A 9460-nucleotide genomic window follows, 5' to 3' on the forward strand; every position below is an offset into this window, starting at 1 on the left:
CTAGAGTTCAGAGTGGGGAAGGAACCTTGACACCCCTCTTCTTCTGTCTAGAGATTAAGCCACAGTTGTCTGGTCTGATCTGCATGTAGGGCTGTCTCTGACAGCTGTAGGGAAATTAAATCCTCCCTCCAACACACCGGAGGGAAAATCCTGAGAGGGCCCAAGGACCTGCAGCTCCCCAAACTCCAGGTGGAGTTCAAGTGCTTTCTTATGCCTTCAGCTGAAGCAAGCCAGGCCTCCTGTCTTTGCATTGCACTTTGGCTGAGGGCAGCCCTTGGTATTTGGGTCTTGAAGAAGCGGGACATTTACCTTTCTGTTTTACAATAAAGACCAAGAAAGGGTGTTTAAACCCCACGCAAGCAGGCCGAATCCTTTTCTGCACCAAATGGCCTGTCATGCTTCCATGTTAGAGAAGTTAGAATGATCTGCATTGGGCCCTATGCACCAGGGGCGTTTGATACCAAGTGGCATTTGCTGACTACAACGCCCAAGCTCCTGCAGCTACCCCTTTGCTTCTTCAACAGAAGCTGCAGAATTGCCTCATGTGGGGAAATCTACTAGCGCCAGCCAGCCACATTTAATCAAACTAACAATTCATCTCCTGTGGCAACCGCTCTGTTCAGGTCCCAGTTGTAGGTGGTCTTGTAAAACACGCCTGAGCGCAAAATAAATTGAGCATGTGGCGTCATGGAAAGCCTGGGTTGTCAGATGTTCTTCAATGGTTGTGAGTTACACAGAAAGGAGATGTCATTCTGGGCTCGTTACATGACAAGCTGATACAACTCAGACATGTCCATCACCTTCGAGCAAAGGCTCATGACACTGACAAGATTGCTTTCATGTACCCAAAAGATCAATATTGTCAGGATGAAATAACATGTCAGCTGATACGAAGAACTCAACCCTGTCACTGGCAGTCAACAAGCAGCAACGCTCTCTCAAAATATAAAATAAATAAATACACTGCCACCCCTCAATCATGTTATTTGAACAGGTCTTGTCCTGATCAGTAGATCATCTCCAGACTTCCCCAAAAGAATGATTCCCTACATACAGGATTTATCCTGGTCTCAGAAATTCCTCTTCTATTATACTAAATCATCACAGCTAGTCAAACTGTCAGAGTCTCACCCGAAGACTGCGTTCCTTGGTGAACTTCAGTATTTACTCCTTATTTTCCATCCCAGGTCTCTTTCCTGAACAGAAATGTCACCAAATTCAATTTCACACAGCGTTCATTTAAAACTCTCCAATCATGCTTGACTTCATTGGTTTCTTCTCCTGACCCGCAACACTTCTGTGCTAAACCATTTGTTTCTCACTGGGGTTAACTTTGTGTGTTTTTCTTTTACATACATACATACGCATTTATATATATAAACATCAAATCTCTTAATTCTCTGACCCAGAAATCAGAGAAAATCCTCATGAAAAACTGGGACAAACAACACACATACAGATGCACAGGAAGAGCTTCTGAAACTCCCCAATCTACCCATTTAAAGTGATTTTGATTAAAGAAAGCATTTGCAGGAAAACTGTTACTGCCAGACCTCGGGTTGTTTTCTGATCTTCCAAATCCTTCACTTTTAAGTGCAGCTCTGCTCTAAAAGGTGACTTTTTAAACCAGAGGGCAGTGTGGTGCCCCATGTTTCCCATATCTCAGTGATTTGAGCACCAGATGTGCTTACTTTACAAATTTTTTTTTCCCCCTAATGCCAGCCCTGTGAAGTCAATCAGCAATCTGAGAGTCAATCTGGGTACTTTTCATTTCCTGCAGCATCACCAGAAATAAAGGCTTTGCAGGCCAAATTACGCTTTCCACGAAAGCTGTACAACCCCAGTCCCTGCTGTAAATGTATGACACTGGAAATAAAGAAGGCATCTTGTTGATGTAATAATGCACCTGCAGGCCAAACCAGGACTTCAGTTACAGCCATGCAATCCCATTTTTACAGTTTCATCCTTAGTCACACTTGTGCCTTTAATGAGCTGGCAGAGGTGTAATTAACTGGAGCTGAGTTATCAGTACCGTAGATGATGTGCAAGGTGTTATCGCATTCTCTATGAGCTGCGTTGGCTCTGCCTCTGACTATAGGGGATGGAGATCCGCTGAGTCAGAAGGTGCTGTATCTTACACACTCACTTTCCACATTAAATTACAATTTAATGAGGGAGAATGACAAAGAGCTGTAGGAGTCAGAGAGCTTTCTAATTAAAATAACAACTGACATGAACCTAGCCGTTTCCCAAAGCACGTTAGGAAAAGTGAACACACCTGTATGGACAACCCTGCCAACGTGCAGCCACCAAGTAACGCAGGGCAGTGATAGAAAAGGAAATGTTAGCCAGGGAAGCCAGTGCAAAGCCCACCTCTTATTAAAAGGGACGGGGGATTATCCACACCACACAACGCAAGCAGGACATTGGCTGGTCAGGGCTTATCCAAAAGCCTTCTCTGCACACATGACCATGCGCGCTCGCGCACCCCCCCCCAGAATGCAATTCCATTTATCTCCACTGGGGAAAAACTGTCTGGACCCTTCCATGCGCCAGTTACACTACCCAGACTCCCTTAGGTGCGGCTGGCCCTGGCAGAAGTTACACCACTTCACACACGGCCTCCAGATTTGGCCCTTGGTGTTTCACATTCAATGCTCGAGACCAAAAATAAAGGAGAGAGAGAGAGAGACACAGTCGGGGCGAGTGGGGGGATGAGTCTAATTAACACCCATCAAGATCCCTTCACCAGAGCTGCTGGAAAGCTGCCATCGCCAAGGCTCCACGCACTGGCTTGGAACCATCACTAAAAGCAGAATCTAATTATATTGAGTAATGTAGCTTAACTACCGCCAGTAATTCAAACTGCCGGGCCCACAACAGCGACTGAGCACGGGGCTAAATTGCATTACAGAATCTGAGGGTGGATGGTCTCAAATTTAAAAAGGAAGTAGCCGTTATAACCAGCCAGAGTGTTAATACCAGATTAAATCCTTTCACAGGAGCCGGCCTGCTGGAAAGCTCCCCAGCCAACCCTTTGTCAAGCTAATGTAGCCTGCATTGTACCTTGGCTTCAAGAGGAACCTTAAAATGTAGCCAGTGTCTGTATTCTTACATGGAAACCTAACATTCTTGGAAGAAATACTTGGAACCTGGAATGAAATAACATGGCAGCTGATACGAAGAACTCAACCCTGTCACTGGCAGTCAACAAGCAGCAACGCAGTCTCTCAAAATAATAATATAAAATAAATAAATACACCTAGGGAGGTGGTGGAATCTCCTTCCTTAGAAGTTTTTAAGGTCAGGCTTGACAAAGCCCTGGCTGGGATGATTTAATTGGGGACTGGTCCTGCTTTGAGCAGGGGGTTGGACTAGATGGCCTCCTGAGGTCCCTTCCCACCCTGATAGTCTCTGATTCTATGACATTGCCACCCCCTCAATGTTATTTGGACAGGTCTTGTCCTGATCAGCAGATCGTCTCCAGATTTCCCAAAAGAATGCTTTGCTGCATACAGGGTTTATCCTGATCTCAGAAATTCCTCTGCTATTATACTAAATCATCACAGCTAGTCAAACTGTCAGAGTCTCACCTGAAGACTGGTCAAAGAGAAGCGGGGATTACAATGGTAGGGGAGGCCAAGCAAAGCTCCTTCCCAACACGCTGTTAGACTGATCGCATTATTGTTTTGGCTCTCCCAGAGGTTTTGTCCCGGAAGATTTGCCAGTTCAGGATGGAGCCCTAACTGGCACGTACTTTCCCATTAGCAGCGTCAGCAGATCAGGAGGATGTTGCTGTCTTCTAATATGAACTATAGCTTCTTTCGGTCCAGGGGGTGGGTTTTATTTTTTGGTTAGTGAACCACCTCGAGGTTTGGGCCATAAAATAAACCTGCCGTGGAGACACTGCCACGGCTAACCCTGCGGTAGCCTGGCAAAGCCTGCATCTACCGTGGGAGGCCGCAGGGAGAGAGACGCTTGGCAAAAGGTGGGAAGGACTGATGTCTGACGGCGACAGCCACAGACTTGCTGCTGCTGTGCGATCTGCCTGAGCAGCTCTGAAGTCAGACAGGTCCTTTCCGAGACAAGGAGCTAGCCCCTTTCTTCCCAGGCACGCTGATGCAGATTTTGCTTTGAAAGCAGTGCCGGAGGAATGCACTGCACAGAATGCTAGTTCACCCCGTCCCCATAGGAACTCCCTCTCCTTCCCCCTACCCATTCTTCAGCTCCTCCACACAGAAACCTGTGTTTCCACAAGAGCCCTGCTGGCTGGAAGAGCTCTATGCCCATAAGCGTCATTCAGCTGGAAAGCAGGAACAAAGGCAACAGGAGTCCTGACTCCATGGGAACAAAGGAACACTTGGGGTGGGGAGAGGAGAGGAGGAGGACGACTGTTAGTCCATGGCCTCAGTTAATGAATGCAAATGCCTACTTTTCCCCTGGAAACAACAGAGGATGGCATTGAATGTACAGCAAAGAGAGAAAACTCTTTCCATTGTCAAGGTAGAGCAGCCAGCACATGAGACAGTTGCAAAGTGGAGCATCTGACGTAACAGATGGCCCCCTTGGGACACGACTGTAGATTCTGGGAGAAGGGAACATGTGCAAACTTAACAGCATTGCCGGAACTCCCATTTAACATGTCGCCCTGTAGCTGGTCCCTGATACACGCCCTAGGGACATCACGGTCGCTGCAGCAGCCCCCACTGCCAGTTTGGATATTGAAAACCGTGCTCTGTTTGGACATAAATCCAATTCAAAGGCACTCATCTTTTGCCCTAACTTGATACACAGATTGTCCCAGCAGACAGCTTCTGTGAGGACTTTCCAGCATCCACAGCACATGATAACATGGCCCAGCTGCCAGGAGTTGGCTTTTAACAGCAAGCGCCAAATTGTTAAAACAACAGGATCTCCAATATGTCTCTCCAATATGTCTCCAGGTCTACCCCCTTAGCATACAGGTTTACCAAACTGGCCTTTATGGGAATCAAGGCTGCAGAGATCTCTCTTAGTGCCTGATTCAAAGCCCCCTGAAGTAAAAGAAAATCTTGGTACCCCGCTTTACATCTGACATATGTAATGTTTTTGCATGTGTGATGCCAGAGGATCTCAAGTCAAATGACCACAGAGCTGCGAGTAATATATATATATAAACTGTGCTTTAGACACTGCATCCGATACGGTCTTCTTTTTTATATATTTAAAAAGGTGGGGCAGGTCAAAATGATCAGTGTCAAACTTCAGAAACAATCTCTTCATATTGAAGTACAATTTCAATTCCTCATTCATTCCTCCCTCTCTTTGTGAGGTTAGCTAACAGAGAATAATAATAATAAAAATACGTAGCAACCAAGCTAGATTCATGCGTAGGGCAGGATATTCCAGTGGTAAACATCATTCGATATCATACTGCTGTGGGCAGTACTCTAGCAAGCTCTGCCTTTGAATTATAGCCCTCTCTGGTTTTGCCGAAGTTTAATCTGGCCCCTGTTTTGTATAGCAGTGCTAAATTGGAGCATCCCACTCAGCTTCACAATTTGGCTCTGTGTCTTTCTCTGCCTGGAAAAGCCTTTTTAGCTACAATTTGCAGAGGAGGGAGAAATCAATTCAAACGGAACACCTCTGTTGACACAGTGCTGTATTTACTGCAGAGAGTTGCTGGGGGGGATAGGATTTGTCAAAGGTTAGTGGTGCTTTCTATTGCCATTGTTTCATGCTTCCTCATTTTCAAATATTTGGTCGAAATGCCTCACAGACCCTTAATTTGCTGCATAGAGTAGATGTCAAATAAATCTTCTTACAGTGTCCACTTCAAACAGGGGGATTTTCCTGACAACCCCCTGCAGAACTGCCTTCGCCTCGTTGCTGATTACTGGGAATAAACAAAAGCAGTCTTTATACTCAGACTTGTGCTTAATTCCACCAGTGATGCAAAACCAAGGAGACTGATCCGCCACACATGCACAACTGGCCATGGGAGCTGCACACACATTGGAGGGGAGAAGTCAAAAAGAGACCCATTTTAGATCATCTAGTGGATGTTCCCCTGCTTAACGGAGGATTGTTTTCCCCCAATAATTTGTCCCCTATGAGGGGGCTGTCATCCATCACATCTATACACCCTGCGTCTGTGGGGATCCCACAATTCACTGCCACGAAGCAGTCTGAATGTCACAGGCACTGGACTGCAGCATCACTACATGAATCCTAATGGGTCAGAGATGCTCTGATTCAAGGAGAGTGAATTTCTAGTTACACACAACGCACTTTGCAGCTGGCTTTCAATCCAAGATCAGCTGCAAACAAGTACATCTCAGAGGTTTAAATGCAGCCATAATAAATATTAAGCCATATTAAGTGTAGCAGCTCTCTCTCACAATGTTTAACTCATAAGAGCTCCATGTGGCACATACGGTAGCGGGGGGGGAAATCAGGTTGACTAGTCTACAGAACATGGGACGTTTTCTTTGGACGCAGTGCGCCCACCCATCTGCCATTTACATGAAATATTCAGTTCAGCTTTAGCACTTGGGTAGAGGTGAGAGTTAATACACAATGATTGTGCAGGAGCACTTTGCATTCACACATGCTTTCCGGGTGGCTCTTGTCCGAGCTCAGGTGCTCAGAAGCAGTCACCAGTAATGCCTGGATTGTGATTCCATCACAACACCTGGCTTTACAGCAAATAATAATGATCATGAAGTTCCTGGTATACGATTTTGTTTAAACCACCCTTGTGAAATAATGTTTTGCTGAAAGGTTCCCCTGGCTCCCTCCTGGCCGCAAGGGTGAGGCAGCATCTCGACAAGACAGTCACTGAATTTCCTAAAGCTGGAGGGTACGATCCAATTCCAGGATCTATCTCTGAATCCTGACCTAAGTCCTAACTTTGCTAACACCAACCTGGAACGAACCCAGCCACGTGGCTTTTTTCGTTCTTTGAGATGTGCTTTCTTTTACAGAGCCAAAGCTAGCATCTTGCACAATAAACTTTTATTTCTGCAAGAGAAAAATTTCGCTCTCTCTTAGAGGGTAACATGTTAAGTTGCCACAGAAGTGCCAGCACAGTGATCTAGCAGGGACAGTTCCCAGCCTGCCACGAAAGAGCTTTCGGTTCATAGCTTTACCGCTGAAACAGAGCAAGTCCCTGGGATAGATCATAGCACAGGAAGCATGGCTGCAAAAACCAGCATGTATTTTGATAGAGCATTTCAACTGTTTGGATCTGACGTGTAGTAGGACCCACTGAGAAGCATGACCAGTCTCTACAGAGATTCAGCCTACTCGGGGATTTTCCTAGTCGGAATACATATTTTCAGGATTATTATTTGGTGGCTGGAGTTTATTTACATATTTTAATCCCAAACGAGAACAGTCTCTCCTTGCAGAGCCGGAGAGTCCAATGTCAATCTTAGTCATACCTTGCTTTCAAAATTCCGTGCAGGCTACTAATATTAATGGACCAATATATCGGTGGGGCGCAGAAACTGGAAACAAGTGATTGATTTCAGCTTCCAGACCTAAAACTTGCAGGGGGTGGGGGAAGGAATCCAGCTTCCTTTGCAGCTTCTGAGGGGAGAGGCAGCAAAGGAGCTCGGTTGGCAAGCTGCACCATGATCCCCAACCTCCAACAGCCATGGTGAGCCCTTGGGGAGGGGGGGGGGACACAAAGAAACGCTGCTCCTCCGGCCCCAAGCTAACCAGGGTCCCTCCCCAGCACCAGGCTCCTTCCTCCCGGGAAACAGAGGCGAGTCTACGCTCCACGGTACAATGGGTGCTCCAAGAAACAAGCAGCCTATTCCCCAAGAGGCTTTTTAACCCCGCACTGGACCACCCCAGCCCCCCGGCAAGACAATCCCTCCTCTTCCCCCTTCCAGCCTTTGAGAAGGAGCCGGGCTTTGGGAGAGGAGGGAGGGATGCCCACGCTGCGCGACGGGGGCAACGGGAAGGGGGACCCCGTGTGGACGCCACTTACAACGCCCAGGTTCAGGTCATCGGCCGTCGGGGTGGGCGCCGCGGAGGCTTCCTGCCAAGCCAGCCAGACGGCGATGGTCAGGAGCATTTCCCGGGGAGCCGCGCTCTGCCTGGCGGCCGCGGGCCACAGCCGCATCCCTCCTGGTCCCGCGCCGCCCGCCGCTCCCCGGGCAGGAGGCGACGCCGGGCTCCGGCGATCGGCGGGGGCACCGAGGCGGCGGGCGGCATCCGAGCGCGCAGCAGCCGCCGCCGCCGCCGCCGCCTCCTCCTCCCCGGGCTCCAACTTTCCGGGCTCCCGCCGCCCTCCAGCCCGGGCGGGCGCTTCCCCCGCGCTGCAGCCGGACCCGCGGTTCAACGCCGGCTCGGCTCCGCGCCTCCCTCCCCGGGGCAGCGCCGCGGCCACACGCCCGCCGCCGCTCCGCTCCGCTCCGCAGCCCGGCCGCCTCTGGCCGCGGCCCCAGCCCGCCAGCCTCGCAGGGAGCGGGGGGCGGAGCCGCTCCCGGGAAGGGGCGGGGCTCCGGGGCATTGGGGGCGGGGCGGGGGACTCCGCCCGCGGGGAGGGGCGGGACAGGCCCGCAGCGGCACGCGAGGGCCCCCCGGGCCGGGCCGGGGTGAGGACACAAACCGCGGAGGGCAACCCCGGCCCGGGGAGCAAAGTCTGACGGGGACCCACTCTGCTACCCTTGGAAGTAGCCCCTTGGCGGGGTCACGTCTGTCCTCCGTACCCCCAAGTCTCGCCTCGCTTTACACCGACTGGCACACGCTGCGCCCACCAGATAAATGCAGCGCGCCTGAGCAAGGAGGCGGCGGATTCTGCCGGCGACCAAGGCAACCCGCCTCCCTCCGAAGGTGCTACCCGCGGACCGCGTGGCAGCAAGCTCTGAGGAGTCCCCAAAAGGCTCCATTGGCAGCTACAAGCCGCTGCCGGTGGCTAAATTGGACGGACGCCCTTTCTGGCGCTGCACCTGCTCCTCCACGCACCCTCCCCCGCCGCTCTCAACCGGCACTGCCCGAGGGCAGCTCCCCGGCCGGCACCTGAGCCGTCAGCCGGGGGTGGGATCAAGCTGCACTTGGCTGGGGGTTAAGGGCTGAGGAGAGCCGAGCTCAGGTCCTGGTGCCCACCCGCTTCCTGCGTGACCTTGGGCCAGTCGTGGGATCCAGGGCCCGCTGCAGTGGTCTTGCCCTTGGCTTCAGGGGACTGGGCCCCGGGGTTTTCATCTCTGCATGCCTCCATGCACCCTTTGTGGTCCTAGACTAACACCCCTTCCTTGGCCTGTCTTGTCTCTACAGACGGAGAGATCTTTGGGGCTGGAGCTGAGCCTTCCTGGGGGTTTGGGCAGCACCTAGCGCAAGTGGGGCCCCAAGATGTTCTGTTGTAGTGTAATCCTTCTGCCCCTCAGAGGTGGCGGCAACAAGGGCCAGGTTCAGTATCTAGGGCTTCCATTTCAATAACACAATGCAAAACCGGCTCAAGCCCCCACCC

At 50.6% G+C, this 9460-nt stretch overlaps 1 protein-coding gene across 1 annotated transcript in view; it reads right to left on the minus strand.

Annotated features, from left to right (window-relative positions):
• MMP17 (matrix metallopeptidase 17) overlaps window positions 1–8207 on the minus strand; it is a 104959-nt gene extending 96752 nt beyond the window's left edge. The window contains exon 1 of the mRNA XM_048821657.2: window positions 7979–8207. Coding sequence (XP_048677614.2) covers window positions 7979–8113 — 135 coding nt within the window. The 5' untranslated portion in view covers window positions 8114–8207. The remainder of the gene's footprint in view (window positions 1–7978) is intronic.
• Window positions 8208–9460: the final 1253 nt, after the last annotated feature.

The sequence above is a fragment of the Caretta caretta genome, chromosome 15 (assembly GCF_965140235.1).
Source record: "Caretta caretta isolate rCarCar2 chromosome 15, rCarCar1.hap1, whole genome shotgun sequence".
In the NCBI taxonomy this organism is placed as follows: Eukaryota; Metazoa; Chordata; order Testudines; family Cheloniidae; genus Caretta; species Caretta caretta.